Source organism: Pseudophryne corroboree, chromosome 12 (assembly GCF_028390025.1).
Source record: "Pseudophryne corroboree isolate aPseCor3 chromosome 12, aPseCor3.hap2, whole genome shotgun sequence".
Classification (NCBI taxonomy): domain Eukaryota; kingdom Metazoa; phylum Chordata; class Amphibia; order Anura; family Myobatrachidae; genus Pseudophryne; species Pseudophryne corroboree.
This window is the reverse complement of record NC_086455.1, coordinates 17,462,008-17,485,578: the sequence shown is the minus strand read 5'-3', so window position 1 is coordinate 17,485,578 and position 23,571 is coordinate 17,462,008. Positions and strand designations below refer to the sequence as shown.

Genomic DNA, 23,571 nt, shown 5'->3' with positions numbered 1-23,571 from the left:
CTATCAGTCGCTGCAGGTCTTGGTTCAAGTCTCCAGCCAGGCTTGAGCACCTTGAGAATGCTTCTACATGGTATGGAGCGCCCTGGGCTAGTGGATGATGGTTGTATCCTCAGTCAGGTGTCCTGAGTTGGATGTTGCACTGTGTTTATTATTTATTAAAGTGCAACATCAACACTAAGGGACAACCTTCTGCAGGACTACACACCACCATCTGCTTTCACAGGTGATCTCCCCACTAACTGGGGGCATTTTGCCCATGTCATCCATCTTCCATAGAGCAGTAACAGTGAGGCCACCATGGTCACCTACAATGGTGGCACAAGGTGTAGATGCCAAAATGCTGGCCCCTGCTCATCCACTGTAACAATGCATCCAGCACTGAGCTCCTGCCATAATGCAAAAGCTGGCACAGAAACCACAGCGGTCTCCGGTGGCAGTCTGGACCTCTGGAGTGATGGATAAATGTGGTTCCGGATATGGAGCTATGCCCCCTTGTCACCATGATAAGCGATGCCTCTAATCTTCTCTAGAGCACCTTGCTGTTAGCCCACAGAGCTGACCTATGCCTTGAGAAGAGAAGACCTTGTCTGCAGCATCCAAGATGCCAAAAGAATTCTACTTGGGACTCCACTCATTGCTACCAGTAGGTGACCCTTCTGTAGTGCACTGTCATACTTCCCAACATGACCCTTTCCAGGAGGAACAAAATGCTCTACTCCTAAACTTTCTTCTTACTTTATGATTGCTGTCACCTGTGTTGCACTAGTTAATTGATAAAAAAAAGGTGTTTCACCACAGGTGACGTCAATCTTTAATTAAGAGTAGAAGTCCATAAACAGAGCATTCTGTCCCTGCTGGAATGGGTCCTGGTGAGATGTATGCACTGTGCCAGGTCCTGATCCAGGTAAGTAGCGATCTCTAGCACAGTATTCCACATGGTGTAACATCCCAGATACCAAGAAGAACAGGTGAGCACATGGCTACTGGCCAGCTGTGTCAGATCATGTAATTACCAGGAAGCCTGGCGTAACATACCAAGGAACAACGGAGTCAGCTTTTTACTCAGCTATGTTTCTCAATGTCATCACTCTAATGCAACAGTAATAAACAATAAGGGGGAAATTTACTAAAGATAGATTTCAATCAAGTTTAAATTGATGTTGGGTTTCATGTGCTAAATTGCACATTTACTAACATAGTACATTTTTATATAATAGTACTAGAAAGAAAGTTGCATAGGGAATTGAACCTGGGTCTAGCTAACACTAATCAAGTCACAGTGTTAGGCTACTAGCCCCGTGAGCCAGCACAGGACCTGATATGGAGTGAAGGCTCCTTGAATTTAATAAAGCAGTCTATCGATCTAGTGAAGTACATGGAGACCTTCAAACTAACCCAAAAGAAAGCCACATGGAGAATTGAACCTGGGGTTCCCCATCACCAACCACTAGCAGCATCAGGTCACCAGCCCTGTGAGCCAGTACAGAACCTGATACAGAGAAAAGGTTCCTTCACATTTTATCAAGCACTCGATCAATCTAGGGAAAGTCATGGAGACATCAAAACTAAAAAGACTGCCATAGGGGTGATTGATCCTGGGCCTCCCCATCAATAAGCGGTACAGCCTCAGGACACTAAACCTGTGAGCCAGCACAGTACATGACACAAAGAGCAGATTCCTTGAAGTTTTATAAATCACTCGATTGATCTAGGGAAGTACATGGAAACTTCCCAACTAAGCAAAAAAATAGCTGCATGGCATGGGAATAGAACTTTGGTCTCCCCATCAGTATCAGGGTACTAAGCAAATACCTGGTACAGTGTAAAGACTCCTTGAAGTTTTATCAGGCAATCGATCTAGTCAACTAGATGGAGGGTTCTACACTAACTTAAAAGAATGGCTGAAGTGGGAACTGAACCTGGGCATCCCCATCACTAAACATTATAGCATCAGGATACTTGCCGTATATGCCAGGGAAAGTATTCTGACACAGATGGAAGACTCCTTGAAGTTTTATCATGCAATCGATCTAATGAAATACAAAGAGACTTCCAAAATAACTAAAAAAATGCACAGCAGTTGGAATTGAACCTGTGCTTCTCCATCCCAAACCAGTCCAGTATCAGGGTACTAGCTCTGGGAGCCACCACAGTACCTGACACAAAAAAACTGACTCTTTGCAGTTTTATCAACCAAAAAACTGATCTAGTACAAAAAAACACAGAATACACATTGATAAAGTCTCTCTGCTGAGCAGAAACATGTACAGGCTCTGTGGCTTAGTGGATAGGTTCTCTGCTTAGTTATGGTAAGTTTGCTGGTTTGAATCCCTGTACCAGTGTTATTTTCATTATTTGTAATTTTCCTCCTGGCTGCCTGATGATATTGGTAACAGTCTCAGGATATGCTTGGCCATGTGGTGGCTCAGCTGAAAGGCTGCCTGGTGTTCTTCTGCCTATCAGTCGCTGCAGGTCTTGGTTCAAGTCTCCAGCCAGGCTTGAGCACCTTGAGAATGCTTCTACATGGTATGGAGCGCCCTGGGCTAGTGGATGATGGTTGTATCCTCAGTCAGGTGTCCTGAGTTGGATGTTGCACTGTGTTTATTATTTATTAAAGTGCAACATCAACACTAAGGGACAGCCTTCTGCAGGACTACACACCACCATCTGCTTTCACAGGTGATCTCCCCACTGACTGGGGGCATTTTGCCCATGTCATCCATCTTCCATGTAACAGTGAGTGCCACCATGATCTACTACAATGGTGGCACAAGGTGGGTGCGGGTGTCACCTGCAGAGGAGTAGACACCAGAAATGCTGGCCCCTGCTCATCCACTGTAACAATGCATCCAGCACTCAGCTCCTGCCATAATGCAAAAGCTGGCACTGCAACCACAGCAGTCTCCGGTGGCAGTCCGAACCTCTGGAGTGATGGATAAATGTGGTTCCGGATATGAAGCCATGCCCCCTTGTCACCATGATAAGCGATGCCTCTAATCTTCTCTAGAGCACCTTGCTGTTAGCCCACAGAGCTGACCTATGCCTTGAGAAGAGAAGACCTTGTCTGCAGCATCCAAGATGCCAAAAGAATTCTACTTGGGACTCCACTCATTGCTACCAGTAGGTGACCCTTCTGTAGTGCACTGTCGTACTCCCCAATGCTCTACTCCTAAACTTTCCTCTTACTTTATGATTGCTGTCACCTGTGTTGCACTAGTTAATTGATAATAAAGGTGTTTCACCACAGGTGACATCAATCTTTAATTAAGCGTAGAAGTCCATAAACAGAGCATTCTGTCCCTGCTGGAGTGGGTTCTGGTGAGAGGCATGCACTGTGCCAGGTGCTGATCCAGGTAAGTAGTGATCTCTATCACAGTATTCCACATGGTGCAACATCCCAGATACCAAGAAGAACAGGTGAGTACATGACTACTGGCCAGCTGTGTCAGATCATGTCATTACCAAGAAGCCTGGCGTAACATACCAAGGAACAACTGAGTTAGCTTTTTCTTTTGGTCATCTCAGCTATATTTCTCAATGTCATCACTCTAATGCAACAGTAATATGCAATAAGTGGGAAATTTACTAAAGATAGACTTGAATCAAGTTTAAATTGATGTTGGGTTTCAGGGGCTAAATTGCACATTTACTAACATAGTACATTTTTATATAATAGTACTAGAAAGAAAGTTGCATAGGGATTTGAACCTAGGTCTTGCTAACACTAATCAAGTATAGTGTCAGGTTACTAGCCCTGTGAGCCAGCACAGCACCTGATATGGAGTAAGGGCTCCTTGAAGTTTATAAAGCAGTCTATTGATCTAGTGAAATACATGGAGACCTTCCAAATAACCCAAAAGAAAGCCACATGGAGAATTGAACCTGGGGCTGCCCATCACCAACCACTAGCAGAATCAGGTAACTAGCCCCCTGAGCCAGCACAGAACCTGACACAGAGAGAAGGTTCCTTCACATTTTATCAAGCACTCGATCGATCTAGGTAATGTCAGGGAGACAGCAAAACTAAGAAGACAGCTGCATGGGGGATAGAACCTGGGCCTCCCCATGGCTAGCCAGTGCAGTATTAGGACACTAGCCCTGTGAGCCAGCACAGTATGTGACACAAAGAGCAGATTCCTTGAAGTTTTATAAATCACTTGACTGATCTAGGGAAATACATGGAGACTTCCCAACCAACAAGCCAGCTGCATGGCATGGGAATAGAACCCAGGCCTCCGCAGAACTAACAGGATACTAGCCCAGGGAACCACCACAGTGTCTGATATTGGCAGAAAACTCCTTGAAGTTTTATCACTCGATTGATCTAGGGAAATACATGGAGACCTCAAAACTTAAAAGACTTGTTGTATGGGGGATTGAACCTGGGTCTCCCCATCACTAACAAGTGCTGGGTGCAGGAGCGGCTACTAGCCTGTGAGCCAGCACAGTACCTAATGTAGATAGGAGACTCCTTGAATATTCAAGCACTTGATTGATCTAGGGAAATACATGGAGACTTCCAAGCAAACTAATAAGGATAGCTGCATGGGAAATTGAACCTGGCACTCCCCATCACTACTAGCCCTGTGAGCCAGCACATTACCTGATATGAGGGGATGACTTCTTGTAGTTTTATTCAGCAGTCAGGTGTAATATTCCACCAGAGGACACCTCATCAGTCAGCATCCAAGGTATTAAAAGATTCCTACCTGGGACTCCATCATTGCTACCAGTAGGTGACATGTCAACTAGTGCACTGTGCCAGATCCTGCTTCAGGTAACTAGTGACCTCTATCACTGGTGCAACATCCCAGATACCAAGAAGAACCTCTTTGTTGGCAGGTGAGCAGATGACTACTGGTCACTGGTCAAACTCATACATTAGCCAAACAGTAATTACCAAGAAATCTGGTGTAACATACCACGGTACAACTTAGTCCGGACTTGCTTTTGGTCAAGTCAGTTGTATTTCTCACTTAGTCTAATGCAACAGTAAATTCTGTAGTCAATTCACTAAAGGTCGATTTTAAATTGAATTTGTGGATATTTGCTAACAGGTCATCTTTATATAAATTTTTAAGTGTTAGTAAATGTGTGACTAAGCCTAGGTACACACTATACAATTATCTGGCAGATAATCTGCCAGATTTAGCTGGTTGGAATGAAAATTTGGTAATGGATGAGAGCAAATGGAAATCGACCATTTGCTCCCAAAAACTGCAAATTTGGACAAAAACTTTGTGTTTAACCAATTTGTATGAACAACAGTTTTTTTTTAGTTTTCCAGTGTTTGATTGTCATTTGCTCTCATCCATTACCAGATTTTCATTCTAACCAGCTAGATCTGGCAGATTATCTGTGAGATAATTGTATAGTACGTACCTAGCTTTAGCCTGTGAAACACATTGATTTAGATTGATCTTTGGTAAATTTGCCCCTAGGTCTGTGTTGGGATGTAAGCTCCAGGCTCCTCAATGCATGAATATTGGTGCACTGAGCCACTTTGGCTCCTAAGCAATAGGAATGACTTTTCTCAATGTCATCAGTCAGAGTAAAAGGGGGATACATGGGTAATTGAACCATTGTCTTTACCATGCCCCAGCAAAGGAGAGCATAACTGCTAGCCCACTGAGGAACCTGATAACCTGAGGAACTTGCAATGAGGCTATTCTCAATATCTATCAAAATACATGGAGACTTCCAAACAAACAAGGTTCCCTACTATAAAGGCCGGAGCCTGAGTCAGACGTTGCTGATACCGCATTAGAGTCTTTCACTCTAGTGGCATCTGTGGCTTTATGCTGATGCCAGTATCTGCCCTTCCTCTGGTTACAGCTGAGTGCACCAGGGCTGTGACGCCCACTTCGAGCAGCTGCAACTGGCGAAAGCACCATCGGCAGCTGCAAAGGCTCCATACCCACCCAGCTGACCACTCCGTTAGCCATAAACCATAAGTATTCATTTAAAATTTTATTTCTAGTTTTCCAAACAAAAATTCTGCAAGATTTGACTTTTTGTGCATTTATAGAGTGTCTGATAGTAGTGGCGTATTTATAATGGGTGCAGGGCGTGTGGTACACACGGGCCTCTGGACCCACACCAGACCGCATGTGCGGTAGTACAATCGGTGGGAAAATGTCCACCGCTCCATTCCTGGAGGACTTGCACATGTACAGTGACTTCGGCACAGCATTAGACTCTACTGCGCTGCCAGCTAGAGGAGGGGGATTAGATGGAGACTGCACACGGGGCCCCTCCTCTACTGATATGTCCCTGACTGGAAGTACATATCAGTAGCTACATGTTAGCAGAGGTGTGGCAAGGTGTCATGGTGCATGGTATATTTCGGCGCCCCCTCCCCTGTACTGAATTGGGGGCGTGGCCACCAGGGCCGGCTCTAGACCTTGTGGCATCCAGGGTGAAAGTTTCCTTTGGCGCCACCCCAGAGGTCAAACATAGTGCGAGCCAAAAGCGCACAGCAAAAAATAGAAGTGTGGCTTCATAGGGAATTGGGGGCGTGGCCACCAGGGCCGGCTCTAGACCTTGTGGCATCCAGGGTGAAAGTTTCCTTTGGCGCCACCCCAGAGGTCAAACATAGTGCGAGCCAAAAGCGCACAGCAAAAAATAGGAGTGTGGCTTCATAGTTATGCCCCCCTGTAGTTATGGACCCAGTAGTTGTGCCCCCTGTAGATTTGCCCCCAGTAGTTGTGCCCCCTGTAGATTTGCCCCCAGTAGTAGTGCCCCCTATACATTTGCCCCTGTAGCTGTGCCCCCTGGTAGCGCCGCAAACACAAATGAAGAAAAAAAAAATACTCACCTGTCTGCTCCTGCTTCCCCACTGCTGCTGGCCGCGTCTCCGCCTCGTCCATGCGTGTGACGCGTGATTTCACACGCAAGTCACGGACCGGCGGGGAGTGGAGGGGGGGAGAGTGGAAGGGAGGGAGAGCCTTGATGCAGCTGCGGCTGCAAGCTGCTTGCGGGAAGGAGGTTCCGGCAGAGACGAGCTGCGGCGCCCAGTACTGTCTTGGGCGCCTGGAGCTCCAGCTCCACAAGAACCACCCTCCCTACGCCCCTGCATGTTAGATATTATTATATTACACATTTTGCCTTACACCTGCTCTCTGACTTTTCATTACTTCCGAACAACTTATTAATTTGATATCCCACTGGATCTCAGCTAATGTTACACAGCCTTAATGAAGACAATCCTGATTGGCCCCGCTCATTTGTATCTCTAGTTATCACATTTACAGTACAAGTTGAGCTTAAGCAATGCTGTCTGGGCCTATGGGGACGTCACCCAAAATGAGAGCCCCCACTTCATATGACTCCGCTTTATATTCCAAATACTGTACTATATTATAGAGATCACTGACTATATACTGTTTTATTCTGTTGGTTGTCTACTGAACGCTGCCAAATGCAGACATCAGTATTCACCCCGAGGAAGGTGGAGAACCCTGTCCTGCCAAACCTTCCTTTGACCTTTAGTTTTACTTTGTGTTTAGGAGCCGCTGTGTTGGCACAAGAAGACGACCTGGCGATGTCTCTCCACTTCATGAACTTTGGGTCCAGCCCTTTCACCTCCGCTGAAGGAAAGCTGGATGGGATGAAGCCCAATTTCATTGAGAACCCTCAATACTTCTGTGATGCCTGTGAGTTATACCCAGAAAAGCTGTACATGGTGGCCCCTTTCTGATAAAGCTCACTCACTGAGTTTGTGCTGAGCAAGCTGTGGCCCCAAATGGGATTTCAGAATCTGTTACTGGGGGGCCCTGATCGTCAGAACTTCTACAGAGAACCAACTGGTTTTGATCAGAGATGAAACGCAAATGACCATTGGAAAACCAGGACAATTTCAGTAACGCTGTTGTCTTCTACTCTGCAGGTGTCCAACACATCAAGAGAAGAGACATTATGCCAAAGTGGGAGCTGGGAGAGGGAGCTTTCGGGAAGGTGTATCTGGCCGAATGCTACAACCTGACTCAGGACCATGAGAAGACTCTAGTAGCTGTAAAGGTGATGTGGAATCATTATTCTTAGGGGTAGATTCACTAGTTTCAAAAAATGAAAAGTGGGGGTAGCAGCCAATCAGATTCTAGCTATCATTTCTCTTTTGCATTCTAGAAAATGAGACAGAATCTCATTGGTTGATATGGACAATATCTCCTCTTCTCTGTTTTAGAAGCTTTAGTAAATTGGCCGCAGGCTTTGGATATTGAATACAATATCTACAGTAATTAGACAATCTTATCTCATTACGTCGACCCAATATGGTCAACATGCATTAGTTCAACAGGGTCAAAAGGTCGAAGGGGTCAAAAAGGTGACATGGAAAAGGTAGGCAGTAGAAAAGGTCGACATGTACAAATGGTGGACAGGGTCAAAAGGTTGACACAGAAAAGGTCGACACTGGTCTTGTTACTTTTTCGGTGCCAATTTCTATGTTTCATGATATGTGACCACAATTGTAGCAAATGTATAACCTCGCGCACTTGCTTCACTCGCAACACTTCAGGCAAGGTGGCTCGCCTTGACCTGACCGTCGTCATATCGACCTTGTAAACCTGTTGACCATTTCTACATAAACTATGGAATCAATGGGGGTTTCCTGCGCTTGAACCTCAGATTTTGCAGTTTTTACTCAAACTTTACCTCAAGCTGCAAGGTTCTGGGTAATCCCTGCTAATTGGATAGCCCCGACGCGGCAATTAGCCGTGGGGTAAACTTATACAAGCTGTTTCCAGACTTCATAAGAAAGAAAATTACAATGCAACACAGGACAGTATATAAATATAATGGCGTGATTTCATTTTAGACACAAGTGTATTTGCGCTGTGTAAGTATGTCCATGCAGACGTTGCCGCATTACGCATAGTTACACCTTTCGCCGGTATTGTAGCTGCACGTACCTGTTATTGTGGACTCTTGCGATACAGGAGGTGGAGTAGGGGTGTCCACCTCTATGGTGTTCCCAGCCGCAAATTACCCGGAAGTGTAGACAGGCTAATACCCCTTTCACACCGCAAAAATAACCCGGAATATTGCCGGGTCGGCACGGGTCGCTATGCCGTGTGAAAGGACCATGGTCAAATTCCCGGGTCGCCTGACCCGATAATTAGACCCGGGAATTAAGCAGTGTTATTCCCGGGTTAAATACCGGCTCAGGTGCAGTGTGAAAGGGTTAGCAGGTCCCGTTCACTGCATAGGGAGAGGCGGCACAGAGATGATCTAGTCTTCCAGCGCCGCCTCCACACCCGCCCCAAATGCCGGCTCCGCCCCCACCCATGACATCAACCTGACCCAGCACAAGGGCAGTGTGAAAGGGTCCAGTGACGGGTCCCACTAGGGAAGGACCCGTTTCCAATTCCTGGGTGGCCCCTGCGTTGCGATGTGAAAGGGATATAATTGAGTCACCCCTAAATCACTGTGTGACTATATAGCCCCTACATTAGTAACTGTGCCAACCCACATGATCCTTGATCTCTACCAACACACCGTTCTCTATTAGTTGTTATTATTATAGGTCACATTTAAGACATATGGCCTGATTCAAAGATGGATGCAAATGCCCTCGCAGCTGCAATTTAGTACGCAGCGGCTGTACCAAAATCTGCGAATGTTGCAGCCACGAGGATTTGTACTGGAGGCGTCTCAGATCCACCGCTTGTGTATGAAGATGCAGACATCAAACGCATTGTAACTGTATACTGGATCGCAATCTCAAGCTGTGATGTCCCCCCAAGATGGCCACGGCATGCCGCTCCCCAGTTACTACCCACAAACGCTCCCTACCTGTCCTCACTACGCAGTACGACTCATACACAATTGCAGCAGCAAAAAAAAATTCACAGCATACACCATGGACATTTCGCCCATCAGAATGGGTATCCGTTCACATGGTCGACCATGTTATGGTCGACAGTCATTAGGGCGACCACAATTGGTCGACATTGACATGGTCGACACATGAAAATGGTCGACACGTGAAAGGTCGACACGTGAAAAGGTCGACATGAGTTTTTTAACTTTTTCTTCTTTTGGGGAACTTTTCCATACTTTACGATCCACATGGACTACGATTGGAACGGTAAAGTGTGCCGAGCGAAGCGGTAGCGGAGCGAAGGCACCATGCCCGAAGCATGGCGAGCGAAGCGAGCCATGCGAGGGGACGCGGTGCACTAATTGGGGTTCCCAGTCACTTTACGCAAAAAACGACACCAAAAAAAGTTAAAAAACTCATGTCGACCTTTTCATATGTCGACCTTTCATGTGTCGATCATTTTCATGTGTCGAACATGTGTCCATGTCGACCATGTCAATGTCGACCAATAGTGGTCGACCTAATGACTGTCGACCATAACATGGTCGACCATTCATACCGGAACCATCAGAATGAGGCCAATAATGTACCTGCTCCTTTTGAACAGATGAAGAGTGTGGTCAGCCCCACTTCAATAATAATACTCAGCTTTAAGGGTAGCAGTTGAACCACTGGAGATGTGAGGAGAGCCTTTTCATAACAGGGAATACAATAGAGTACTGTAGTTTTCTTGGGCGCAGGTGTAACATACAGAGGAGATACTTACGTGCAGAAATTTACCTTTTGTTATTGACGTAATAAATCAATTCAACAGGATTAACTTTCAAAACTTTCCGTTTCATTCAATACGTAATTAAGAACTTAAGAGTTGCCAATTGGCTCCCAAATTTATGGCATGGCTTTAGCTAAACATAGCTACCTGATTGCCGCACAGACACTGCACACCATAAGCAAAACCGTATTCCAGAGGCCAATTATTGGCCAACAGCTCAAATACTCGCCAAAGTCCACACGCATTTGAAGGACACATTTCGGTGGAAGCAGGCAGTCGCGCAGCGAGACGCGTTAAAGTGTCATTATCTTGCTGTTGCCATAAAATATCCTATAAAACAGTGTCCCGGCTGCCACAACATCACCAATGATTGCCCGAATGCTTTACAGTAAAATATCTTATAGAGATGCGGTTAATAAAGATGTATGACATCATCTCACTAACGACATCATCTCACCAACAGAGGATTAGACATAGTGATGAATGACTGCCCAGTAATACTCTTATAATAGTTCAGTACCATCAGTGATGATGAATATATCGCCCTTGTTTCTGGTTGCAGGCTCTAAAAGAAGCTACAGAGAGCGCCCGTCAGGACTTCCAACGTGAAGCCGAGCTCCTCACTGTCCTTCAGCATGAACACATTGTGAAGTTCTATGGAGTGTGCACTGACGGTGAGCCGCTCATCATGGTGTTTGAGTATATGAAGCATGGAGACCTCAACCGCTTCCTCAGGTCAGTTCCCTACCGCTTCCACCATGCCGTCACCACCCAGCAGGCATCTGATGTTGTACAATGAAAGGTGTTGGATGTCGGTGGCTGAGGGTAACTTACTGCAGGACATCATTGATGATCCAATGTCCGGCTGTCAATGTCCCAGCCAGTAACTTGTCCTCTTCATGTTTCGCAGCTGTGTCCGTTTCACGGGGAATAATGGACTTTCTTACGACCACTGATACAGCTTCAATAAAAGATAACCTAGAATAAAAGATTAAATATGTTTTATTTTATTCGCATTATAAGATATAAATGTCAAGCTGTCGTATGTGGTTATGTATTGGGGAACCAAATGTGTACGCTATATTAGGTCTCAATATACTATACCTAGATGTACAGAAGGAGCCTTGCTCATCTAGTCTTCTCTGCTGCACCTAGGTGCACCAAGGCTTATTAGCATAAGCCTTTCAGCTTCTCAGCTGCAATACAATACAGAGAGAACAATACAGCAGGGGATTAAGTCTGACTGCCCTGACTCAATTAATCCTACTAAAGAGACAGATGAGCAGGAGGGTGTAAGAAAGTGGGGATGTGAGCTCAAGGCTATAACTAGGGGTGTGCGAGGTTTGCCGCTGGCCGCAGCGCAAAAATTAGAGGTGACGACACCATCGCTGCCCCACAGAACCTGCGCTTGGCTCGCAGTGTGCCTAGAATGGCGTCTTGCATCCAGTAGAGCCACCTGGAGTGTAATAAGGGGGCCGGCGACTCTGCCCCTGTATTGTGCACTGGCGCTGAGTTGGGTGGAGAGCGGGTATTAATTACCTGAGCTTGTTGGAGTGTCCACCGCAAACTTTATTTTATTTGTAGGGAAAAATGCCACACTCCTGATTAGGCCGCACCTTCTGCAGTACTTGGGCCCGGCCCTGATCTCTACTGCCCTGCGGGTGTGACGCCATGATGTCACTCTTTTATAGAGGGGTGGTGGGGATGGCACAGAGTGGACATTCACCCTGCTCCGGCGCTGTGTAGGTTGGAGGTGTGAGGAAGACTACTGGGGGCTGCTAACATTTGGGAGGTTCTGAGGGGTCTTTTGCTGTGTGAGATAAGTGACTTTTTGCATGAAAGTGTGACTGACAGGGGTGAAATACTTTATTTTACATTGTCAATATGTATTCTCCAAACCAGTACAGAGTACACCCCATGAATCAGTAGCTTATGGACCCATAAGAGTGTTTAACGCTCTCCCGCGGCACTGTGTAATTTACTCTCACAAGGCCGCAGGTAAAAGTAGTACATCTGCCCCCATAACCTGAGGCTCACGCATCTCTAGTTGCCTCCGGCTCTGCACCAGCAGTGTATGCCCCCGGGGCGTCTTTACACCCACATACGCACACCCAGGTCAAGTTCACTCCAGTTGCAGGATTTGTCAGCACACTCGCAGCGGCTGCGTCCATTTGGTCTGCGCACGTGACCTTACACATTGCGGACGCATCCACAAAGGATGCGGCCACAGTGTGAATGACAGCCTTGGGGGTGGGGGGCAGGGCGTACCGAACAGGGACGTGTCGGGAGTGTTTTCGGGGTGGCTGCGTGACGTCACACACAGCTGCTCCGGAAGGAAAAATGGCCGCTGACTGCCTGACGCGCTGCCAGGGGTCAACCATAGATCCGATGCCTCGAAACTCTAATTGCGGGCGCATCGCAAGGCGGTCTCACACTTGCCGGCCAGCCTTACCCTGTGCTGGGCAGCCCCCAGCATGTGCAGAAATTAACGCAGATCTGGCTGCGTATGTAGTGATCTGCGTTCATCTCTGAATAACCCCCAGCGTTATCTGCAGTCAACAATCATATTTTTCTTTACTTATAAATTCCTAAAACAAGTGGGATTTCATGGCATACCTAATTCCCGAGCTCAGACAAGGACCCCGGCCGGTAGCTGCACCCGTGAGAGGGCTCCTCAGACCTGTTCCCTTTTTCCACTGTCATCTCTCCAGATTCACTTTATCTAATGCTCCTTTCCCCGGCTCCCCCACCACTCCGATCTGCCTCTGTTAGGAAGCCATCTCTCAGCCTAAAGTACTCTTCTTTGCAATATTGATTAGATTAGCTGTCTGAGAGGCTTAAATAGAAGGAGATTGTCCATCAGTTGGAATAAACAGAGACTTTGATTGGCCCCGCAGGTATTAGACATAGACGCTGGGCTGTCAGTGGCGTTCTACAGTGTCCGGGTTCTGATGGGGAGATCGCAGAGACACCATGTTTTATGGTTATTGTTACACTGGGATTGTCAGAGGCCTTTCGTATCTCAAGTCACATCTTTTCAGGGATAGATTGCGGCTTGGCTGATGCCTCTTCAAGCATCATGCGCAACCAGAATAGTCTACTGAAAGCTTGGCGCCGTTCAACTGCCATCATGGTATAGGGTGGTCATTCCAAGTTGATCACTCGCTAGCTAGGTTTAGCAGCCGTGCAAACGCTATGTCGCCGCCCACTGGGGAGTGTAGTTTAGCTTAGCAGACGTGCGAACGCCTGTGCAGCCGAGCTCTGCAAAAACAGTTTGTGCAGTTTCTGAGTAGCTCTGAACCTACTCAGCGCTTGCGATCACTTCAGCCTATTCATGTCCGGATTTGACGTCATACACCCGCCCAGCGAACGCCCAGCCACGCCTGCGTTTTTGCAAACCCTCCCTGAAAACGGTCAGTTGACATCCAGAAACGCCCCATTCCTGTCAATCTTCTTGCGGCCATCAGTGCGCTTGAAAACTTCGCTAGAACCTGTGCAATACAACAAATGCTTTTGTACCCGTACGTCACGCACGCGCATTGCGGTGCATACACATGCGCAGAAATGCTGATTTTTAGCCTCGTCGCTGCGCTGCAAACAACAGCAGCTAGCGATCAACTCGGAATGACCCCCATAATACGGAGCTCAAAATTATATTGTCATTGTTTTGTTTTTGAAACTTATAGAGCCCAAGGAGAAAATGTAAAATAGAAAGAATTGTTTTACGTTGCTTAATACAAGGAATTATAGCGCAGATTGTAGATATTAATATTTCAGGGAGTAACATATTGAAGTACAACATGAGACTGTCCCTTATAACTGGAATAGAGCCGATGACTCTTCTTTGATACTAGAATAAGGATTTGGTTGTGCCGAATAGTTTGGATGAGGCCATATTTACGAAAGCGTTTGTTTACCATCAGTTGTAATCTTGGACCATTAGCCCAGTGGGCAGTATAATGTACAGTATGTTGGGTATCCTTTGGTTTTCTGTATGGTAATTGGTACACACTGATACCTTTTTCCACTCCCTTGAAAAACCTGGGTTTTCGCACATGAATGCGCATCAACCCAGGTTTATGTTCAGGGAAAAAGGCCCCACCCAAACAAGAAGATGAATATGTGTTCTGCAAGGACACTAACCTGGGGACACAATGCCATGATGCGCCCTGCATCACCAGGAGACAGCTAGCTCAGGGAACACCAAGAGCTTCTTCTTTTGTATGTTGGTGCAACCCTGGCAGTAGGTGATATATGTACCCGTGTATATTATCCGTCATCTCCTAGATGGACGCCAACATCTAAATATGTTCATCTTTCCTTCAGATCTCATGGACCAGATGCCAAGATTCTGGACAACGGCAACGGGCAACCGTATGGACAGCTCAACCTGACCCAGATGTTGCAGATTGCCTCTCAGATCGCTTCCGGTATGGTTTACTTGGCATCACTCCATTTTGTCCACCGGGATCTTGCTACAAGGAACTGTCTCGTGGGCATCAACCTAATCGTCAAAATTGGTGACTTTGGGATGTCAAGAGATATCTACAGCACCGACTATTACCGGGTAAGAACATCTCTATGTAATAATGTCTCAGAAGCCCTACATTGGCACATGTGTGGTGTCACAATGATTACAATTGTCTGATAAAAAAACCAAGTCCCATCAGATTAGAGAGCATGGAAAATCTTATTGGAAGATGACTGCACATAGGCGGTCATTGTCTGGTAAAAGCAAATGGTCTACTGGAGATCTGCAAATGCAACTCCGGGCGCCTGTTGTGGGCCAGATGCTATTACGTCCGAGTCATATGCATTTTTGCTGATGCACCGCCCCACTGCACCGGTTGCAAGCGCAGCTTTTATATTGACCCCACACAAGGTGCAGGAGAGGCATCTGACTTTTGCAGCCACTGGTCATGCCTCCGAATAGAGCGCATCTTTGACAATACACCCATGACACTCCCCAACACACCCACATAATGGTTCTCTTGGGTACATTCTCACGATCGTCACCCAGAAGTGCCCATTTAGCATCCAGAGAGAAACAGCTAATCTGGCCAGTAAAAAAAAGAAAGGTCTCCCCTCTAGGAAACACCATGATGATAGCACTTGAACTCTTACCCAAGCACGCTTGGCTGGTGAGCATATGGTTATAAAGCATTAATAATGGAATAGAAGTCTTTTTTTTGTGGCAACTGCAGGTCCCTGCAAACCATGTCATGCCTAAATTTAATGGCTGCCAGGGTATGCTAGCAATTAGAGAACCACGAGTGCCAGCATGCCCTTGCATTCAAAGGCAGATGGGACCTGCAGTCTACTTGTAACTAAAAATGACATTAAAAAGCACACCATGAAAAAAGACTTTATCAAAATAAACTCCTACACATTCGCTCATACTCCACTATATTACCAAGGGAGAGAGGAGGGGTCGTCTTCCATTCATCTAGGCATCCACTATCCACCACTTAGGACAACCCCAAACTTACCCTGTTAGGGGTCCCGCTTAGCGCCTGTCATTCCTTTTCAGAGTGGATGCACTCTGATTGGTCAGAGTCTGGGAAAAGCCACTATGATTGGTTAGAAGTAACTCGCCCACGGGTGTGGTATAATAGATAGACACCACATGTTAGACATTTAAAAGGTCAACAGGGTCAAAGGGTCGATCGGGTGAAAAGGTAGACATAAAAATTTTGACAGTACAAAAGGTCGATAGGTTCAAAAGATTGACAGGGTCAAAAGGTCGACATGAAAATGGTCGACATTAAAAAGGTAGACACCTTTTTTTTTTTTTTTTCATTTTTGTGGTTTGTGTGGATAGTTTTGTCATCCGGGACCCCTAATTGTAGATAGGCATCCCCTTGGAGGGCTCGCTGCGCTCGCCACAAGGTTTATAGCCAACTCTATGCCGACATGGATAGAGAAGGTATAAAAAAAAAAGTCCAAAAACATAAAATGAAAAGAAACCCTGTGTCTACCTTTTTTTATGTCGACCATTTCATGTCGACCTTTTGACTGCCTATCTTTTTACCCAGTCGACCTTCTGTACTGTCTACCTTTTTCATGTCAACCTTTAGACCCTGTCGACCTTTTGACCTAATGTCTGTCTATCTAGTGACTGTCTATCATCCGGATACCCTCCTCCACATGGGTTTCTAACCAAAGAACCATGCAAAATGGTTTTATGAGGAACTGTGCACGAGGCTCATAATACAGTATTTCCCCATTGGAGGACAGTTGATATTACAGTAATCTAGCTGTCACATGATATTCTGAGAGCTGCCAGCCTTTTGTCTGTGCAACTGGCAGCAATATTGGTCTGCCTTCTGGAGAGATTTTGAAAAGGAGACAAGGATTTACAGAAAGGCAGCTAAATTGCATGGTTAAATAATCTTGTTCACAAAACAAAATATTCTTTCTGCCTGTTCCTAAGGTATAGAATAGCCTGTGTAGAGTCTCTGATTTACAGATGGGTCCACCTTTATCATGACTTCTTTGCTGCGCCTAGACACACCATGGTTTAGTAACATAAACCCTTCATCTATTGTTCCAAGATAAACGTGGACCCATCTGTACTTAGTTCTTCCCATCAGCTTTCTAAAGTTTGCACACCCGCAGAGGCAGCAATCTTGGAAGTTGTGGATGCCACAAAAGTACACTGCACCAAGCTCTTTGTTGCTGCATCACCTCTCTCCCAAAATTAGGACACCCCCCAGAGCATTTAAAAAAAAAAGAAAGAGCCCTGTTGTATGTTAAAGCAGAAATCAAACATACAGTAGAACAGAGGTTCCCAAACTGTGTGCCGTGGCTCCCTGGGGTGCCTCGGGACACTTGCAGGGGTGCCCTGGGTTGGTGGTCCAGGACCAAATCAAATTAGTCATGGTCAATATAATAGTCAAAACCAGTGCTGGCGGCTGCCAGTCATAAAATATGTGGCCAAACAGAAGCAAATCTTGTCCCTCACCACATAACTGACCCTAAGGATGACCTATAAAGTTAAACGCCATCGACTTAATGTAATATTTCTTTCTAAATTTCTTAATAAGAAATTTTTGGCTTAGGGGTGCCGTTAAAAAAATTCTGATATTCTAGGGCGCCGTGATTCAAAAAAGTTTGGAAACCACTGCAGTAGAAGGTTGTCTTTTTTGCATAGCAAGTTAAACCCCCTTTAACTTGCATAAATTGATGGAGAAGATGCATTAAGAAAGGAGTTCTCTTTTTTTTTTTAGGAGGCTGCACAGACATTTCCTGAATATCCATAAAAGGGTTCTACTGTAATAAGGAGTCACCCTATAGTGTCAATGTGACGCATTTCGCACCTTCCAGTTGCTAGAAGTTGCGAAAGGTTAATGATTGGGAGCATAGAGGATATTAGGTTTCCGTTCATTAATGACTTTCACTAATTGTACCTTTTACCTTATTGGAAAGAAAATTTTGACATTATATTTAAATTGTTCATCCAAATATACGTAAAGTTAGAGAAGAGCCACTTTTGTGAACCATTATAATTCATTATTATAAATCCCTAGAATCTAATATCAAAATACATCTCACTATCAAGACCTGAAACACAAGTGTCCTGTGAGTTACCTCCAGATTTAATTGCAAACTTTGGGAATACTGGGTTAAGCAGGTCAGTCTTATGTTAACGTCAGATAATTAATGTTGGATTATTAATGATACATTTAGAGTTATTATCCCAAACCTTTACCCTAATTTGCCTGGGTCAAAGCACTTAAGGAGTAAATTGATTTAAGATCTCTCTCCTCTATACTGTGGAAGTCTATAATTTACTCAATTTGGACTTGGACGGGGATCTTGTTACACCAGTAAATATGTCCCCTACTCAATCAAAGGCATTTAAAGCTCTTTCGGATGGCTAAGACTTCCTGGCCATCGCCAGTGTGGTATCTGATCAAACGAACCGGCCAGGATTGCGTAAGACAGTCTGTTTATAATGCGAACTCAAGTTCATGAAGAACACTAAATGCCTCATATGAACATATATGGGGGTCATTCCGAGTTGATCGCTCGCTGGCTACTTTTAGCAGCCGTGCAAACGCATTGTCACCGCCCACTGGGGAGTGTATTTTTGCTTTGCAGAAGTGCGGACGCTTGTTCAGCAGAGCACCTGCAAAAACATTTTGTGCAAAACAAGACCAGCCCTGAACTTACTCTTCGTGTGCGTTGATTGAGGGTTGGCTTTTGACGTCACACATCCGCCCAGCGTTCGCCCAGCCACGCCTGCATTTTCACCGGCATGCCTGCGTTTTTCTAAGCACTCCCTGAAAACGGTCAGTTGACACCCAGAAACGCCCCTTTCCTGTCAGTCTTCTTGTGGCCGCCAGTGAGAATGAAAACGTCGCTAGAACCTGTGCAAAACCACAAAGGCCTTTGTATCTGTACGTTGCGCGTGCGCACTGCGGTGCATACGCATACGCAGAAATGCCGACTTATAGCCTGATCGCTGCGCTGCTAACAACGGCAGCTAGCATTCAACTCGGAATTACGCCCATGGTTCAATTACTTATTTGGGTACTGCTCTCAGCCTGGCGTGATGATATCAGTGTTGTTAAGGGTGGGCAGTTTGCAAAATTGCTTTATTAGGGCGGACAGATGCCAATATACATTTTGAAGCTGCTGCAATTAAAATAATAAAAGTTAACATATAACTGGGATTAACTCATTTGACATCAACATTTGTGAATAGGAATTTTGGGCCCGATTAAGAGATGCACCCAAAAGCATTCGCAGCTGCAAATTTGTATGCAGCAGCTGCAGCGGAGCACTAGGCCTAGTGGCGCCACCTGCTGGGGGTGGCATGGCAGGCTGCCTCGCCCACAGATATATCCATCTTAACTACTACCTGCACCGCTGCAGTGATCAGCAGGCACAGGCATGTACAGTGTCCAGGGAGCAGGCAGACCCTGGTGCTTTGTATTCTGGTGCCGACTCCTCTGCCTTCAGAGCAGCGCTGCGGCACAGTGATGTCACACGTGCTGCGCCACAATAAGCAATGAAAACTTTTTTGCAGTGCAACAAAGTTCTGGTTTATTGCGGCGCGGCGGGAGCTGGAAATGATCCGAGGGGCTGGAGCTGCAGAAACGGTCACGACACGCATGCATTTGAGTCACCACTCCCCAGGTACCTCCCACAAAAGCTGCCCGACTGTCACTCCCTTAGCGAAAAAAATCCTCTCTGCATTCGCCATGGCGGCACGGTACAAAATCAGTAATGCTGACATCTTTGAATCAGGCCCTTAGATAAGGCTTTATAATCCTAGCTGAATATAATTAACGATAATCTTTTACTTTCAATCTGGAATGACTATGTTCAAATAGTACATTGTTGGCGCATTTTGCCCATAGTGTTCTATATTGCCAAATAGTTAAAAGAAATATAAATACATTTTATTTGCCTGTCAAAAGTGTTCTCCTATGCTTTCAGTTTACGTCTAATGAAGTTAATTGGATAGAAATTTGCAGGGTTGCGCACAGAAAACGGTGGCATACCGCGCATCTTCTGATTCCAGACTAGCGACAAGCCATGTGGCGTAATCACTATTAGTGTATATGGAGGGAAACTTGGCTATGAGTGCAGTCAGTCTCTCACAACACATCATGTCAATAAGAAGTAGGAAAAGCCCTGTTCAATTAGGATTTCTGCTTGATGGTTGTCCTAATAAAAAGACATTGTGTTTATGAGTAACAGATACCATGAAGCCTTTAGCTGCCATGTGCTGGCGATGGCATTGGTCCAGTCTGAGTTTTATGGCCCACACGAACCTTAAGTAGCTGCCAGCCGGAGAGTCCATCCATCTTCATGCTCTTCAAGGGCTCTAGCGGGAGTTGAACCTGTGACATCCTGAATTGCCCGGGCCTCTTTCTTTCCCTTTTAGTTCTCATAAGCTGCCTTTTTGTAGGAGCTGTATTCATATTTAATGCAGGCTTGTGATGGGAATAAAAAAAAAAAAATCACTTAGTGAATGGAAATGCCTTATTCCAGGGAAACATATGTAAGGGGGAACAAAGAAGAGCGAATGACGGGGGTCTGTCTCTTATCCTAAGGAGGGTGGGTCACACAATATCGTTTTATTAACTAGCTGTTTCCCAACAAAGAAGGCAATACAGAAAAAGGACTTCAGTTTAGTATGTTTTAAATTAGTGAGCACATTACGTAATTTCATAATGTATTGGGAAGCCTGCAACTGCATTGTGATGTCACAAAGTTGTGTTTGGGAAAAGCACGCTCGCACGTTATCCTGAACTAATGTTATTGTTCACTAATGTCCTGTAAATCACTTGCAGTATTTTGCCACAATCCATGCTCAGTCTGGACAGACATGCACACAGGAACCAATACATGAAACATAGATGAGGGTCAAACAATCAATACACACAGAGAAATAGAAATTGTAAGCGGTGTTTATTAATGGTGACTTTTCACTTTCACTGTGGTGCCCCACATTCAAAAATAAACCCTGAGATTGCACACTGGGAGAGAAGCCTGAGATTGCACACTGGGAAAGAAGCCTGAGATTGCACATTGGGAGAGAAGCCTGAGATTGCACACTGGGAGAGAAGCCTGAGATTGCACACTGGGAGAGAAGCCTGAGATTGCACACTGGGAGAGAAACCTGAGATTGCACACTGGGAGAGAAGCCTGAGATTGCACACTGGGAAAGAAGCCTGAGATTGCACACTGGGAGAGAAGCCTGAGATTGCACACTGGGAAAGAAGCCTGAGATTGCACACTGGGAGAACCCTAAGATTGCTCACTGGGAGAGAACCCTGATATTGCTCACTGGGAGAACCCTAAGATTGCTCACTGGGAGAGAACCCTGATATTGCTCACTGGGAGAACCCTAAGATTGCTCACTGGGAGAGAACCTTGATATTGCTTGCTTGGAAAACCCTGACATTACTCATGGGGAGAGAACTCTGAGATTGCTCACTGGTAGAGAAGCCCGAAATTACTCACTGGGAGAGAACCCTGAGATTGCTTGCTGGGAAAACACTGAGATTTCTCACTGGGAAAGAACCCTTGCTCAGTGGAAGATCCCCGAGATTACTCACTGGGAGAGAAGCTTGATATTGCTCATTGGCAGAGAACCCAGAGATAGTTCACTTGGAGAGAACCCTGACATTGCTCACTGAGTGAACCCCGAGGTTGCTTACTCGCAGAGAACCCCGAGATTGCTAATTGACAGAGAACCCTAATATCGCTCAGTGGGAGAACCCTGAGATTGCTCACTGGGAGAAAACTCTCATATTGCTCAGTGGGAGAACCCTGAGATTGTTCACTGTGGGAAATCGGATATTTCTAAAAGGGAGAATCTAAACCACTATATGTATATATATTTATGTGCTATACCAAGCAGTTCTTGATCTCCATAAATGACTCCTCAGAATGTACTGTTGCAAAAATGTGCTTAACCACAGCAGTCATTTAATGTACAGTAAGTGAATCTCAAACTGTCACTTCTCTATCAGCCAATCAGATACCAGACTGGAATAATGTTTGTCTCTTTTTTTTTTTTTTTGCTTTTTGTGGAAACTGGTGTGCACAGTGTCAGAGTGATTGCTGGGAAAAACAGTTTCATGATGGGCTCATGTGACCTCTTCTTTCAGGTTGGAGGGCGGACTATGCTGCCCATTCGCTGGATGCCCCCTGAAAGCATCTTGTATCGTAAGTTCACCACGGAAAGCGATATATGGAGCTTTGGTGTGGTGCTGTGGGAGATCTTCACCTATGGAAAGCAGCCATGGTATCAACTTTCCAATACAGAGGTAACACTAAATTATGTCTTATTTAATTAGAATTATGAGTAATAAGAAAAGGAGGATGTTTGGTCATTTGGGAGGGTGCTGCAATATTGTAGTGAAATCTACGTTATCAACGTTATGATCAAGTGGTGACTCCCACAGAGGAGGAGGGGTGGGATAGAGTAGAGAGCAGGACAGGGTGGAGCAGTGCACAGAGAGGAGGCGGAAGGGGACAGAGCAGAGCAGGACAGGGTGGAGCAGTGCACAGACAGGAGGCGGGAGGGGACAGAGTAGAGAGCAGTACAGGGTGGAGCAGTGCACAGAGAGGAGGCGGGAGCGGACAGAGCAGAGAGCAGGACAGGGTGGAGCAGTGCACAGAGAGGAGGTGGGAGGGGACAGAGTAGAGAGCAGTACAGGGTGGAGCAGTGCACAGAGAGGAGGCGGGAGGGGACAGAGTAGAGAGCAGTACAGGGTGGAGCAGTGCACAGAGAGGAGGCATGAGGGGACAGAGCAGAGAGCAGTACAGGGTGGAGCAGTGCACAGAGAGGAGGTGGGAGGGGACAGAGCAGAGAGCAGTACAGGGTGGAGCAGTGCACAGAGAGGAGGCGGGAGGGGACAGAGTAGAGAGCAGTACAGGGTGCAGCAGTGCACAGAGAGGAGGCGGGAGGGGACAGAGTAGAGAGCAGTACAGGGTGGAGCATCACACAGAGATGAGGCGGGAGGGGACAGAGTAGAGAGCAGTACAGGGTGGAGCAGTGCACAGAGAGGAGGCGGGAGGGGACAGAGCAGAGAGCAGTACAGGGTGGAGCAGTGCACAGAGAGGAGGCGGGAGGGGACAGAGCAGAGAGCAGTACAGGGTGGAGCAGTGCACAGAGAGGATGCGGGAGGGGACAGAGCAGAGAGCAGTACAGGGTGGAGCAGTGCACAGAGAGGAGGCGGGAGGGGACAGAGTAGAGAGCAGGACAGGGTGGAGCAGTGCACAGAGAGGAGGCGGGAGGGGACAGAGTAGAGAGCAGGACAGGGTGGAGCAGTGCACAGAGAGGAGGCGGGAGGGGACAGAGCAGAGAGCAGTACTAGGTGGAGCAGTGCACAGAGGAGGCGGGAGGGGACAGAGCAGAGAGCAGTACAGGGTGGAGCAGTGCACAGAGATGAGGCGGGAGGGGACAGAGCAGAGAGCAGTACAGGGTGGAGCAGTGCACAGAGAGGAGGTG

General features: G+C 46.3%; 1 protein-coding gene across 3 annotated transcripts in view; it reads left to right on the top strand.

Annotated features, from left to right (window-relative positions):
• The window catches only part of NTRK1 (neurotrophic receptor tyrosine kinase 1), a 138,501-nt gene that overhangs the window by 105,096 nt on the left and 9,834 nt on the right, over positions 1-23,571 (top strand). For all 3 annotated transcript variants that reach the window (XM_063947118.1, XM_063947117.1, XM_063947119.1), the window contains exons 12-16: positions 7,509-7,655; positions 7,889-8,019; positions 11,158-11,330; positions 14,922-15,162; positions 22,226-22,384. In XM_063947118.1, coding sequence (XP_063803188.1) covers positions 7,509-7,655; positions 7,889-8,019; positions 11,158-11,330; positions 14,922-15,162; positions 22,226-22,384 — 851 coding nt within the window. The remainder of the gene's footprint in view (positions 1-7,508; positions 7,656-7,888; positions 8,020-11,157; positions 11,331-14,921; positions 15,163-22,225; positions 22,385-23,571) is intronic.